The sequence below is a fragment of the Leucoraja erinacea genome, chromosome 23, assembly GCF_028641065.1.
Source record: "Leucoraja erinacea ecotype New England chromosome 23, Leri_hhj_1, whole genome shotgun sequence".
Lineage (NCBI taxonomy): Eukaryota > Metazoa > Chordata > Chondrichthyes > Rajiformes > Rajidae > Leucoraja > Leucoraja erinaceus.
Window position 1 is genome coordinate 16,652,309 of NC_073399.1, and position 15,950 is coordinate 16,668,258.

Consider the following 15,950-nt stretch of genomic DNA (forward strand, 5'->3'; position numbering starts at 1 on the left):
TGGGACATGTTGGCCGATGTGGGCAAGTTGGGCCGATGGGCCTGTTTCCATACTGTATCACTCTCTGACTCTATGACCCTAGTGAGAGAGTCTAGGACTAGAGGTCATAGCCACAGAATTGAAGGACGTTCTTTTAAGAAGGAGATGAGGAGAAATTTCTTGAGTCAAAGGGTGGTGAGTCTGTGGAATTCTTTGCCACAGAAGGCTGTGGAGGCCAAGTCAGTGGACATTTTTAAGGCAGTGATAGATTCTTGATTAGTATAGATATCAGAGATTACGGGGAGAAGGCAGGAGAATGGGGTTAGGAGGGAGAAATAGATCAGCCATGGGCCGAATGGCAGAGTAGACTTGATGGGCCGAATGGCCAAATTGTACTCCCATCACTTATGACCTTATGGTTATTGTAGAGATGCAGTTAGAAAATGTTGGAAACACTCAGCAGGTCAGGCAGAATCTGTGGAAAGGGAAACAGTGTTCACAGTTCTGGTGGAAGATCTTTAACTCATCAACTGCCTGACCTGCTGAGTGTTTCCAGCCATTTCTGTTTGTATTTCAAGTTTCCCAACAACTGCAGATATTTGATTTTCATTATTGCCGAGTCTCTGAGCTACTGTAAAATGGAATATAAGGTCATAAGGAATAGGAGTAGAATTAGGCCATTTGGCCCATCAATATGAGAGTGAATGTGCAACAAGATTACCACAAAAGCAAACACAAAATGCTGGAGTACCACAGTGAGTCGGGGAGCATCTCGAAGAACATGAATAGGTGACGTTTCATGTTAAGACCCTTCCTGAGGTGTCCTCCAGAAACCTGCTGAATTACTCCAGCACTTTTGTTTTTGTTTGGGGAGTCTGCACCCCCGGGGGCATAAACCAGCGAAATCTGCAGTTAGTCCTTGCTGTCTCCTGTGCTGTCTCCTCCCAAAACCCCCGCCCCCGATCAGTCACCGAAACGTTGCCTATTTCCTTCGCTCAGTGCTGCTGCACCCGCTGAGTTTCCAAACAACAAAATGCCACATTCAGCATGAGTAACAACAATGCTTTGGTATGTTATATCACCCCTGTACAGACTTCACGATTTATCACAGTTAGTTACAGGAAGGATTCCAAAGAGTTTTAAGAATTTTAATTGATTCCTAACTGGAAGGTTGTCAACGCGCAAGTTCCTGTTTAGACTAACATTTAGATGAATGATTTTTCATTCATCCAACATTAATTGGCAACATTTGTTTCTTGAGAGAAAAACTGGAATCTTCTGTTATCATTATAAAATAAGAAGGAATTCCCCCAACATGTGGAATTAAATATATTCATTTGCAAGTTCAAGATATTCTACAGCACATTTAAGACAATAACATACTCACTGAAGAATCATTGTTTAAGAGTTGGGAAATGTGCACCTCGGGATCCCAGAAACATTAACCAAATAATTTATTTTTGCTAACACAAGGAGAATGCAGATGCTGGAATCTTGAGTAAAAAACAAAGTGCTGGAGGAACTCAGTGGGTCGGACAGCTGTAGATGGAAATGGACAGACAACGTCTGGGGTTGAGCTTCTCTTTTGTGATGCGATTATTATTATTTGGCTGGAGCCAAGCTTGTCTGCTGTTTTCCATCATCTCATGCCATTGGGTTCAGAGGAGGTTTATGAGAATGATTCTGGAGGTGGTTGGGTTAATGTATGAGCAGAGCTTCATGTCTCTGGGCCTGTACTTCTTGGAGTTCAGAAGGATGGGGGGGGGGGGTCTCATTGAAACTTGAGTTTTTGCTGCTCCAGTTGCCTTGTTCTATCTGGGACACGTGACAATAAAACACTCTTGACACTTGACATCCCAAAGGTGAGATGGTAAATTCTGTAAATTACCCCTCAGAGTAGGTGAGTGGCAAAGGATGGGCATATGTGAAGGAATACGTTGTTGGATACAAGTGAAAATTAATGCAACAATGCACCCATAAGATTGTGCTGCTAGAGCTGGCATTGACTTACTGGGCCGAATGGCGTTCTTCTGCATTGCAATAAGTAAACAAATATGTTTTTTTCAGAGTTGGTGTTGGGTAATAGTCCCTCCTAATCACAAGATTCAAGTATCTTCTGAATACAACGGTGGCATTCAAGCGGCTTTTGAGCAGGTACATGTGTATGTATGCAGGGGATGGAGGGATATGGATTAAGCGTAGGCGGATGAGAGTTGGTCTCGACATCATGTTCGGGACAGACATTGTGTGCTGAAGGGCGTTCTTGTGCAGTACTGTTCTATGTTCTATCTCTAGCCATTCATTGGGTTTCTCTCTCACACAATAGGTTAGGGGAGTAAGGCTGTCACCCATCTCATCCAGACCTCCAGCCTGGGTTTCTACTACCTCCAGTGTTCCCTCTCCAGCTTCCCCTTTTTGCACTGGGACTTTGCACACCTCCAGATTCAGGGACAGTTTCTCCCCAGTTGTTATCAGGCAACTGAACTGTCCTATCAACAATTAGAGCAACTATCTACCTCATTGAAAACCCTCAGACTATGTTTAATCGTATTTTACCGGACTTTATCTTGCACAACGTTATTCCCTTTATCATGTATCTGTATACTGTGGAAGGCTCGATTGTAATCATGTTAAGCCTTTCCGCAACAAAAGCTTTTCACTGCACCTCAGTACACAAATCAATAAACAAAGCAAAACTTTTAGTTTATTTCCCCACTTTTGTAAAGATCTGAACTCTTCTTCCTGTGACCATAGGATTTTGTTGATCTCCCTTCATAGCGCATGGCTATCAGTAAAAAATGTCAGTTCAGACTTTGGCTTAACTTTTCCAAATGCCTATTCTACCCTATTGGCACCCAAGTTCATCATGACTGAGTCGTCCTTCACACGCCTGTAGTGCACAATTGCCAGATACATGTGTTGATTTAATTTAAAGTCAAAATCAGCATCTGCATCATTTATGTGGTGTGTAACTTTACTCAGTTGACTGTTGCCACTGTTTTTCATCTTGTAGTTCCCAGAGCCTTGCTCCTTAGTTGCACTCAAAACTGCAATTTGCAGCTTTCATTATGTTTATTTTCAGACCTCAACATGTGTGCTGTCAGGAGGTACAATGTGTATTTTCGAACAGAGTCAGTGTACAGTCAGTGTGGAGCCATTAACAATAGAGATCCCTCGCTATTTCTCATTATAAGAAAATATTTTGCTCGAAGACTGGGTTTTTGAGGAGAGATACACAGTGTCAATCTCAGATACTTGAGGAGATATCAGGATGGCGGCACAGTGGCGCAGCGGTAGAATTGCTGCCCTACAGTGCCAGAGATCCAGGTTCAATCCTGACTACGGGTACATTGTACAATTTCAAACTAAACAGGCACACACCTTCAACAACAGAAAATGGATTAGTTGTGCGATTTACAGTCAGTAGGGTTTAAATATTATGTAATAAAAAGGAACTGCAGCGGCTGGTTTCTATGAAGGATAGACATAAAATGCTGGGATAACTGGAGTGGCACAGTGGCGCAGTGGTAGAATTGGTGCTTTGCAGCGGCAGAGCCCCAGGGTCGATCCTGACTATGGGTGCTGCCTGTATGGATTACGTTATCCTGGTGACCATGTGGGATTCCCCCAGGCGCTCCGGTTTCCTCCCACAGTCCAAAGACGTGCAGGTTTGTAGGTTAATTGGCTTCTGCCAATTGTAAATTGTCTCTAGTGCATGGGATATTGCAAGTGTATGGGGTTATTGGCATGGACACGAAGGGCCTTTTTTCACACTGTATCTCTAAAGCAAATCTAAAGATGTGAAGATTCAGGAATAAGATGTGAAAGGAGATAACGTCAGCAAATGCGGGGATCAGAATGGAAAGTTGGGTCGTCATCAGTTTATGGCGACAAACACCTTGGGGATGTGTATTTCATGGACATAATGATCTTTAGGAGGGAATGAGGAGAGATAGATAGGGAATTAGGAGGTAAGGTTGCAAGGTGAATGTTTCATCTGATGGGTGGTTCAGAAGGTGAATTTGCCAGATGTCTTCATGATGTCTTCAGTCTCAGCAACAAAGAAAACCGTGAGATCCATGCACTTGTTGGTGTGAAGAGGGGAGGAGATGGGGGAGATCTGTCGAAGAAAGCAATTGTATTGGCTGTCCTCTTTGGTTTACGAAACAAGACAAAATTAATTTTAAAGTAAACGACATTTCAGGCTTCAGACAGCTGACGATGGTCAAAATAAAGCAAGAAATTCCTGGTCCACTGATTAATCTATAACCAGAAGATCTGTCTCAGGTGTCAGTCATCTTGTTTTGGGTTTAGTAGTGGCTGTCAATAGTGAGAAAATTGCCTGCAAATCTTCTTACGTTACAATAGCGACTGCTGTTCAAAAATCGGCTTAGAATTGATCGGAGATCTCCTGAGGCTAGGAATGGTGCTATATAAATATTGGCTTCCTCTTACACTTCAGTCTGATAATTTATGAGGTCATTTGAACCTCTCATGATTTCTTCTGATAAATATCCATTGTTATTGGTTTGAAAGGATATCGCTGATGTGAAAAGCCGCTGTAAAAGTCAATCGATGGGCACAAGTGATCAAATGCTTCCTCTGATTTAAATTAGACACCAAGAATAAAGGCTATGATTGACGTCACAAAATATAGGCTTTGTGCAGAAAAGGTAAAAATGTTCCCTGTCATAAAAATACTTCGACTCAAGGGTATAATAAAATGAATTTTGGCTAGAGTTTGTTTTCAACTATAATTGCTCACAAAATATATATGTTATAATGCCCTCAACTTTAAAATACACTGTTCATGACCTCAGTGATATTTCAAGTCGGTATTTACAGCCGCCAGTCATAAACAATGACTTCTCAATGGAGATAGACACAAAATGCTGGAGTAACTAAACGGGTCAAGCAGCATTTCTGGAGAAAAGGAATAGGTGACGTTTCGGGTCGACACCCTTCTTCAGACTGAGAGTCAGGGGAGAGGCAAACTGGAGGTATGAAAAGGTACAGAACGAACTAGAGCCGGCACCAATGGCTAAAGAGCCCACAATAGTCCATTGTCGGCTGTGGAGGAAGAGGTGATAACGAAGGGATGTGAACAGTAAAACTAGCAGGATGACTAATGTGGGAAAGGGATGGAAAGAGAAGGAATGCAATGGGCACTTGAAATTAGAGAAATTAATCTTTACACCGCAGTTCTGAGCTGCCCAAGCGAAGTATGAGGTGTTGTTCCTCCAATTTGCGTGTGGCCTCACTCTGGCAGTGGAGGAGGGCCCAGGACAGAAAGGTCAATATGGGAATGGGAGGGGAGTTAAAATGTTTGATGACTGGAGAATCTGGAGAAAATAAAATCTACTGTTGGATTGAATAAAGCAAAGAAGACCAAATAAGCTCTGATATTGTGTCATGAATCTGAGAATAGAAAAATGTTCACTTGTTGAAATGTTACACAGATTGGCAATCGATAAATAAATTACATTTTTTTAATGAAAGGGCAGGGAGGGGGGTTGTTTATTTTTCCTGAATATGATTTAAAAATTATACAAATAAAATTTGATTTTGCAAGGACGTAATGTGGCACTTAATTTCACTGCAGCCCGTATCTGTAAGACATCCAGTTAAATTATTCTCTTAGTAATGACAAAAAAGTGAATGCGTTTTTTTTGCACAGATGATTAATTCCCAATTATCAATGTCAAATCTTCCAAATTAGATGAATATTGACACCAACAGGAGATTGTGTGGTAGGAAATGCTAAAGATGTCTACTTTCATTGTATCATTTCTCCTCTTGAAATAACCTGCTCAATATTTTCTTAATATATCACAAATTACACATTTCCTTACCAAGGATGCTATTAACATGTCATTTACTATTATTCCAACATAGTATGCATGCAAGTGAAAGTTGAGACCACAGGCGTGGATTTGATACTCTCGTACCTGCATGCTTTGACCTGCAGTAGGGAGATTTAGTCCATTCACTCAGACCCAAACAGAGTTGAACGTGACAGTAATGACTATTCAATCTTTTGAAATCACTACATTGAATATGGCAGGTTCTTTAAGTTTGGAAACCATATGCTGACTCAACTCCTGTATCAGTTTGTTACCTGATACATCTTCCCCTTTATCTAAAGATTGAAAACAAACCAATCTACAGGGATGCAATATATATGTCTCTGGATAAAAAGTGGAGATTATGTCCTCAATGTAGAACTTGACCTAAGACTATCTTTGCGTGTGACTGATTCAAGATATGTATGTCTGCAGACATCAGGTGTCACCTTGGACTGAGGTTGTATCTCACCCTAATGTTGGGTCTAGTCTTGTTGCAATAATTTGTACTGCTTCATCCTATACCACTTTATCTTCAGCAGTCCACTGATGTGGTTGGGAACTCAGACTCTTCCATAGATGAGGCAAAGGGAGACAGGAGAATGGGTCATGGGTCCAGTAGCGTACCCTTGTTTGCAGGGATCCGTTTACATACAGGGCCTGGACGCAATGTTCTTAAACTCTGTCCCAAATGTCCATACTCCACCTTTAAATCTTATCGTTTTTTGTCTGTCTGGTAATTGCTGAGTGGAGAGGAGGGTTTCCATTTCGACAGTCTGGTGTTGGGCATGCCAAAGATGTAGCTAACTCATGGAGCTGACTGAAGAGTATATAGGTCTTTCCCAGTTTATAAACTGTAGACTTTAGACTTCAGAGATACAGCGTGGAAACTGGCCCTTCGGCCCTCTGTGTCAGCACTGACCAGCGATAACCCTGTACATTACAGGTAGACAAAAATGCTGGATAAACTCAGCGGGTGAGGCAGCATCTATGGAGCGAAGGATTAGGTGACGTTTTGGGTCGAGACCCTTCTTCAGACTGACGTGGGTTGGGGGGGGCTGACCAAAATGCTGGAGAAACTCAGCGGGTGCGGCAGCATCAATGGAGCGAAGGAGTAGGTGACGTTTCGGGTCGAGACCCTTCAGACTGATGTGGGGGAGGGGGGGGGGGGACAGTTTCCTCCCACACTCCACAGACAGCACCCGTAGTCAGGATCGAACCTGGATTCTGGTGCTGTAAGGCAGCAACTCTACCCCTGTGCCATTTTCCATGAACACATCCCAAGGCTAGCACACTCCAAGATGGACATACTGAGTCTTTGTTGAATTGTATACGTTAAAGTCTCTCCCATTATTGCAGCTCACGGGGCTGGAACCCAGACCTCCCTTGGACCATTATGATTTTAATATAATTCATATAATGCTATCCATACTTTATAATCTTTTACTTAAGACCGTAAAACATAGAGGCAGAAATAGGCCATGCAGCCCATCGAGTCTACTCCGCCATTCGATCATGGCTGATCTATTTCTCCCTCTCATCCCCTTTCCCTTTCTCTTGCCTTCACTCCGCAACCTTTGATGCCTTTACTAATCAAAAAACTATCAATATCTGCTTTAAAAATACCCAGTGACATTCCACAGCCGCCTGTTGCAGTGAATTCCACAGATTCACCATGCTCTGGCTGACAAAGCTCATCCACATCCCCATTCTAAATATACATTCTTTTATTCTGAGGGTGTGCTCTTTGGTTCTAGACTCTCCCATCACTGGAAACATTCTCTCCACATCCTTTGTAGTGGACCTTAAATTATTTGGTAGCTTTCAATTAGATAATTCTTCTAAACTCCAGTTATAATGACAATATTTAAGAGGCACTTATGGGCACATGTACAGGCAGATGCTGGACGGATATAAACTATGATGATGTCGGAAGATAGGATGAATTTCATCCTCATGGTAGCACAGACATTGTTGGCCGAAGAGCCTGTTCCTGAACTGTACTGTTCTATGTTCTGTGTAAGTGCAGTGAAGCATCATGGCGTGTCTTGCAAAGGATACATTCTGTACCACACTATGGCAGACCTTTTGTTCATAGATTTTTATATAAATTTGCAAGTTAGCTTTGGGAAATTAAAAGGTCAACTCTGCTTAATTAAACAGGATTTTTCAGTGAAATTAGCCCATAACAAAATACCTCTAACTTGCAGAATAATTGTACTTGGAACCGGTTTAGCAAGTTCGAAAAGTGCAATGTGCAGGCACTATTTGAACATGACATGACCAGAGCCATTGGCATACAGTCACAGAGTCATAGGACAGGCTCTTTGGCTCAGCTTGTCCATGCTGACCAAGGTGCCCCATCTACACTCATCCCACCTGCCCACATTTGGCCCATATCCCTCTACAATGGCTGGATTTTCTGAGTGTCCATCCATTCTATAATACCTGGGGGAAAATCTTGAAGGCACAGTGGCGCCACTGGTAGTGCTGCTTGCTCACAGCAATGGAGACCTGTTTTTGATCCTGACATTGGGCTATATCCTGACTATGTGGAGTTTGCACGATCATCAGGTATGATAGTTCACAGAACAATTACACCAACACTCCTCTGGCCCTAATTGTATTCCCACTCCACCTAACAACTGGAGCCTATTCTATCCCATAAATCCATTCATTCACTCATTGGAGACGAGCTCCATTGGGTCTGTGAGGCAGAGGCTCTACCTGCTGCGCCACTCTTTCAGCTCATTGTGAGACCAACATCCACAAAGTCAAAATGACTCCCTTCGCCGGCTCAACACAATGAGTTGATGTCGAGCCAACAACTCTTAATGCCAGCTAGACAAGGAGATAGTGATTAACATCAAGAAGTGAAGCAGTGCATATGCCCTGGTTTGCATTGAAGGTGCACAAGTAGAGAGGGTTGAAAGTTTCAAATTCCTAGGAGTAAATATCACTGGCAACTTGATCTGGACCACCTACATGGAAGCAATGGCCAAGAAAGCACACCATCGACTCTACTTCCTTGGGAGGCTGAGGAAGTTCGGCATGTCCCCAACAACTCTCACCAACTTCTACAGATGCGCCGCAGAGAGTATTTTATCGGGATGCATCACAGTATGGGTTGGGAACAGCTCCATCCAAGACCGCAAGAAATTGCAGAGAATTGTCGGACAACCCAGACCATCACACAAACCAACCTTTCGTTGACTCCATTTACACCTCACGCTGCCTCTGCAAGGCCAGCAGCATCATCAAGGACCAGTCGCACCCCTGCCACTCCCTCTTTTCCCCTCTCCCATCAGGGAAGAGGCACAGAAGTGTGAAAATACACACCTCCAGATTCAGGGACAGTTTCTTCCCAACTGAACCGTCCTACCAACAAGTAGAGAGCAATCGTGAGCTAATTGGAGATTCTCAGACTATATTTGATCAGACTTTACTGAACTTAACCTTGTACTAAACGTTATTCACTTTATTCCCTTTATCATGTATCTACGCCGTGGATAGAAACATAGACATAGAAAGATAGAAAATAGGTGCAGGAGTAGGCCATTCGGCCCTTCGAGCCTGCACCGCTATTCAATATGATCATGGCTGATCATCCAACCCAGTATCCCATACCTGCCTTCTCTCCATACCCCATTGATCCCTTTAGCCACAAGGACCACATCTAACTCCCTCTTAAATATAGACAATGAACTGGCCTCAACTACCTTCTGTGGCAGAGAAAATGATTATCTCATCTTAGTCCTAAAAGACTTCCCTCTTACCTTAAACTGTGACCCCTTGTTCTGGACTTCCCCAACATTGGGAATAATCTTCCTGCATCTAGCCTGTCCAACCCCTTAAGAATTTTGTAAGTTTCTATAAGATGACTCGATTGTAATCTTGTATTGTCTTTACGCTGACTGGTCGCCTATTTCCTTCGCTCCATAGATGCTGCCGGACCCGCTGAGTTCCTCCAGCATTTTTGTCTACCACATGGGAACTGGGATATTTCCCTGAATGGCAATTTACAACCAGACACAAAATGCTGAAGTAACTCAGGGGGTCGGGCAGCATCTCTGGGGGACATGGACAGGTCACGTTTCGGTTTGAGACCCTTCAGACCGATTATATAATAGGGGGGGCAGGAAAAAAGGTGGATGGAGGACGGGACAACCCTGGCAAGCGATAAGTGCCTGACCCGATGAGTTACTCCAGCACTCTGTGTTCTTTATTGTAAACCAACATCTGCAGTTCCTTGTTTCTCCATTAAACGACCCAGTGTGCACTTAATGTGAAAACGAAATACTCAAATAGTGACAGTTTACATTCTCAATGGAAGAACAGCGCCTGAATCAAACCATGCATCGTGAACTGTGGCCGCTGAATTTCTTTCCACGTACGGTTTCGCCCAAACTACACTGACTGGCACTAGACTAGACTAGACTGTTGCACTCGCTTATCCGTTTCCCATTTGTGTGGGAAGGAACTGCAGATGCTGATTTACAGCGAAGAACGACACTCAAATATATAGTAACACAGCGGGTCAGGGAACATCTCTGGAGACAGGGAAATAGGTGACCTTCAGGGTCTACACCCTTCTTCCCCTCCCCATACGCTGCCCGACCCGCTGAGTCGCTCCAAGCACTTTACCTGTTCGCCCGTTTAGCCTTGTGATCGTAGTATTTGACGGCGGTGTCTTTGTCCAACAGGAGGTCTCCGAGCCCTCGCGTCAGCGACTGCACCCGGTAGAAGGGGTGCGAGAAGAGTTGTCGGAGTTTGGAGAGAGTTGGGCTGAGCTGCCAGTGTGCCCGGGCTGCGCTGCTATCGTTGCCCGCGGCCGAGCCTGGCGGCCGGGCTCCGCTTCGAGCCCGCAGCTGATCGCACTGACACTGGCCCGGAGCGAACCTCCGCCGCTGCTGCTGCTGCTGCTGCAACTTGGGCAAGATGTTGAAGAGCAGGTCGACCGTGAAGGCCGTCGAAAGGAGCAGGACAGCCAGCAATCTGTTCCTTCTGCCCCACATGGTTTGTGTCTCAGCCGGTGAGTGCTGTGCTTGCGAGAGAGGGAGAGAGAGAGAGAGTCTGTCACAACAGGAGCCACGCTCCACCAGCTGAGCCGCACAATCTTCTTAAAGTGACACCACAGCATCGCTGCCCTTGTGAAAACCTTACACGCCCACATCCCCTTCCACGCGTGAATGTATGCAGCCGCCCTCATTCTGAGGTTTAGTGTAAAGGAAGAAGGGTAGGGCTGATTAATAAGTGTGTCAGGGGCTATGGGGAGTAGGAGAGTGGTGAGGATGGGGTGGAGAGGGATATATATACCAACCATGATTGAATTGTGGAGTGGACTTGATGGGCAGGTGTATATTAGAGAGCAGTGTTGACTGGTTGCATATTGAATGGCTTGGCTCGGTAACTCCAAACCCTATATTAGAGAGCATATTGACCGGTTGCATCATGGTTTGGCTCGGTAACTCCAACGCTCAGGAACGAAGAAGATTGCAAAAAGTTCATGTTCATAAGTGATAGGAGCTGAATTAGGCCATTCGGCCCATCAAGTCTACTCCGCCATTCAATCTTTCCCTCTTTACCACATTCTCTCACCTTCTCCCCATAACCCCTGACTCCCGTACGAATCAAGTGAGAGCACTGACCACAAAAGGTGGGAACACTGCCCAGTCCATCATGGGTTCTGACTTCCCCACCACCGGAGGGATCTCCAAGAGTCGCTGCTTCAAAAGGGCAGCCAGCATCACCAGAGACCCACACCACCCTGGCCATGCTCTTGTTTCGTTCCTGCCACCGGGAAGAAGATATAGGAGCCTGAAATCTATAGTCCAGGTTCAGGAGCAGCTTCTTCCCTACAACTATCAGGCTATTAAACATTACAGCCTCCAACTTGATTGTGAACTGTACAGACTTGGGGACATTATCTTTGCACTGTTATTTGTCTGTTCTTTATATACTTGCTGAAGTTTTTGTTTATTATGGATTTTACAGAGTGCTATGTTTACATATCTGTTGTGTTGAGAATGTAATTGTTCTGTTTCGGGACATATGACAATAAAACACACTTGATTCTTGAAGGATTTAATTAGAACCGGAGTGACAACTTATTCACACAGGTGGTGGTTACATGCAACAAGCTGCCAGAGGAGGTAGTTGAGGTAGGTACAATAACAACTTTTAAGGGACATTTGGACAGGAAAGGTTAAGAGAGATTCAGGCAATGGGACAAGTTATTTGGTCGGGCATGGATGAGTTGGGCTGAAGGTCCTGTTTCCGTGTTATATGACTCTATGACTTTATGACAGTAAAAGTCAGAGCAGATGGGAAGGGTTTTGGCCCGAAACATTGCCTATTCCCCTCACTCCATAGATGCTGCCTCACCCGCTGAGTTTCTCCAGCACTTTTGTCTACCATGGAATAAATAAGTTGGACTCAGGCTTATGGGGAGAAGGCAGGAGCATGGGTTTAAGAGGGAGAGATGGATCAGCCATGATTGAATGGTGGAGTAGACTTGATGGGCCTGCTCCTGTCATTTATGAACTTATGAACTAGCAAATGTCTGACAGGAAATAAGCACATGAAAAATTACCATGCTGTATCTCATTTAACAATCAAAGTAGATTTTAAATATGAATAATAGGCTTTGGAAAAAAAGGAGAGAAGAATAAATAAATCTTGTTTCTTAGGTTACTTTTGGCAGAGGTTAAGCAAATATTATTTTGGATATTACATCTAAGAGAGCCAATTTTGGGGGAAATATTAATAACCAACTATTTAAATTAAACAGTTATACAAAGGCAATCGCGGAGTTACAAAACATGTAAACAGGCCATTTGGCTCAACTTGCCCTTGCTGAACAAGATGGCTATCTGCGCTAGTCCCACCCTCCCGTATTTGACCAAATCTCTTTAGAAATCATCATTAAGCTGATGTTATAAGTTTTTGGCAACCTCTGGCCAATTCCACTGGGGATTATAGTACATAGGGCAGGAACAGGCCCTTCAGCCCACACCGTCTGTGCTGGGCATGATGCCAAGTTAAACTACTGCATATGATGCGTGCCCCTCCATTGCATATACGTACCTCTCTAAAAGCCTCTTAAATGCCACTATCATATCTGCCTCCACCACTACCCCTGGCAGCGCTTGCCAGGCACCCACCACCTCTTTGTAAGACACTTGTCCCACTCATCTTCAAACTATCCCTATCTCACCTTAACTATCCCTATCTCACCTTATCTCAAGCCATACCCTCTAGTCTTTGAAACTTGGGACAGAGGTTCTGATTGTCTACCCTATCAAGGTCATAAGTGATAGGAGTAGAATTAGGCCATACAGCCCATCAAATCTACTGCTCCATTCAATAATGGCTGATCTTCCTTAGGAGGCTCAAGAAAGCCCACCTGTCCCCCCAGATCCTGACCAACTTTTACCGCTGTACCATAGAGAGTATCCTGACCACCTGCTTCACGGTCTGGTACAGCAGCTGCACTGCTGCGGACAGGAAGGCACTACAACGGGTGGTGAAAACCGCACAGCACATCATCGGTGCCCCGCTCCCTGCCATGGATGCCCTCCACCAAAACGGTGTCTGAGACGGGCTGGGAAGATCATGAAAGACCCCTCACAACCCCAACCATGGAGTTTGCCATACAGCCCAGGTCAACTATCTAAAAGCTGCTATAACAACACAATACATGCTGAACTCGGATCCCGACGATATCTCTGGTCCCTCCTTTGTTTACATTCTGTATTTCTCCTGTATCTTCCCTCTCTTTATATGTACCACATACGGACTGACTCAAAACTGCATTTCGTTGTACTGATACTTGTATTTGTGCGATGACATTAAAGCTGAATTGAATTGAATTGAATTGAATCTATCTTTCCCCCCTAACATTCTCCTGCCTTCTCCACATAACCTCTGACACTTCTACTAATCAAGATTCTATCTATCTCTGCCTTAAAAAATATCCACTGACTTGGCCTCCACAGCCTTCTGTGGCAAATAATTCCTCAGATTCACCACTCTCTGACTAAAGAAGTTTCCTAATTTCCTTCCTGAAAGAACGTCCTTTAATTCTGTGACAAAGACCTCTAGTCCTAGACTCTCCCACTAGTGGAAACATCTTCTCCACATCTACTCTATCCAAGCCTTTCACTATTCTGTATGTTTCAAAGAGGTCCCCCCTCAATCTTCGAAACTCCAGCAAGTGCAACTCCAGTGCCGACAAGCGCTCATAATAGGTTAACCTACTCATCAATGTAGAATAGAGCAAAAATATTCAGCCATTTAAAGTTCAAAGCTAAATCTGGGTGAAATTCTACGATGTTTAATGCCACTTTATGTGCAATCTGTCCCACCTTTCAGTACAAAAGCACAGTGCAGCCTTTACCATTATTATTTTCCTCATGGTTTCCTTCAAATTAATAATCAACTAACCTTCTGTGAAAATAATCTGCAAGTGTTAATACTTTTCATCATGAAGTGATAAAAATAACCTAGACAATTATAATTTGACACATGGTACTAGAAATAGTGCAGAAACAGTGTGTTGTGCATGCATGCTGTAACATATAGATGCAAGTGAACCTATTAAAAGGACAATGAAGGAAAATGAACAGGGTCACTCTGAGATGATCAACCAATACTGTACTTAGATTTTCAACCTAAGGAAAAAACATGATTAAACAGCTTGGAAAGAAGCTTCCAATCAAAATTTAATGACTAGGAGCTCCGAGTGTGAATATCAACATACGTTTTTTGACTCAGAACACTGTAATCAAATGAGTGACTCGCTTTATAGAACATGGGAGGACGTTAATATTCTTATTAGAGGAACTGGAAGTGCATCTATACACTAGCTTACTCATCACTGAACTTAGCTGCTGACAGAGTCCTGCATGAATGTAGGCTTAGAGAGTCTACGGCAGGAGAGATTGGAGGTTACAGTGAATATTGCACCAAATCCCAACCATAAAACCCACGAGGATGATTCCTGGTCATGGAGGAGCTGGGAGTTCAGGTGCTGTGTTTAAATTAACATTTTTAATAAGGCATGCACATTTTTACAGTCTGAAGAAGGTCTCGACCCGAAACGTCGCCTATTCCTTCTCTCTATAGATGCTGCCTCACCTGCTGACTTTCTCCAGCATTTTTTGTCTACCCATATTTTTACATAATGCTTTGGCTTTCTCTTTCCTGTGTGAAATGGTATTCGGAGTTGCTAGCTCCTTTCCTGCAAAGTTGACGTTTGAGAGCTACTATAATATTTTTAAGTTATAATATCTGTGTGTGTATTAAAAAAAAACACGTTTTCAAATGACTACATTTTCTAAGCCCTGCTTATCTCTGTAATTTTCTTCAGCTCCATAGATCTTTATGGTATCTGTAGAAACGAGGAATTGTAGATGCTGGTTTACAAAAAAAGACGCAAAGTGCTGTAGTACTCCAGAGGGTTGATGCAGGCGAAGAGGGATTTCTTTATAGGCAGATGGTTGCAAAGGCCGGAGATAAAAAGACAGAGGCATGAGACAAAAGGATTGAAGAGGTGCAAATTGTGAAACTAGATGAAGGAATATAAATGGAAGGGGAGTGAGAGGAGAGAAATAGTTGCGAGCTCAGGTGATCCACAGGGATAGGGGGTGGGGGAGGGGAAGTACATGGGGGTGGAAGGATGATTATGTAGGTACCTAAAGTTGAAAAATTCAATGTTCATACCATTGGGTTGTAAGCTACCCAAGTGGAATGTGAGGTGTTGTACCTCCAGTTTCCGATGGCCTCTTTCTGGCAAAGGAGGAGGCCCAGGACAGAAATTTCCATATGGGAATGGGAAGAGGAGTTGAAATGTTTATCAACCATGATATCCAGCATGCCTTGGTGGAGTGAGTGCAAGTGTTGGACGAAACGGTCACCGAGTCGACACCGATGTACAGGAGGCCACATCGGGAACGTCAGTTGTACTAGATGAAGTTAGACAAGGTGTACGTGAACCAGCCTTCCTTCCCCACCCCTCCCCCCAACTCTCCCACCATCAGTATGAAGAAGGGTTTGGACCACCTATCCATGTTCTCCAGAGTTGATGCCTGACCTGCTGAGTTACTCCAGCATTTTGCATCTTTTCCT

The 15,950-nt window shown here is 43.8% G+C and overlaps 1 protein-coding gene across 2 annotated transcripts in view; it reads right to left on the reverse strand.

Moving 5' to 3' along the window:
- Positions 1-11,171, reverse strand: part of fam20a (FAM20A golgi associated secretory pathway pseudokinase) — a 46,373-nt gene extending 35,202 nt beyond the window's left edge. The window contains exon 1 of one of the 2 annotated variants that reach the window (XM_055653970.1): positions 10,467-11,171. In XM_055653970.1, coding sequence (XP_055509945.1) covers positions 10,467-10,837 — 371 coding nt within the window. In that variant the 5' untranslated portion in view covers positions 10,838-11,171. The remainder of the gene's footprint in view (positions 1-10,466) is intronic. The other variant, XM_055653969.1, reaches the window with a different exon arrangement.
- Positions 11,172-15,950: the final 4,779 nt, after the last annotated feature.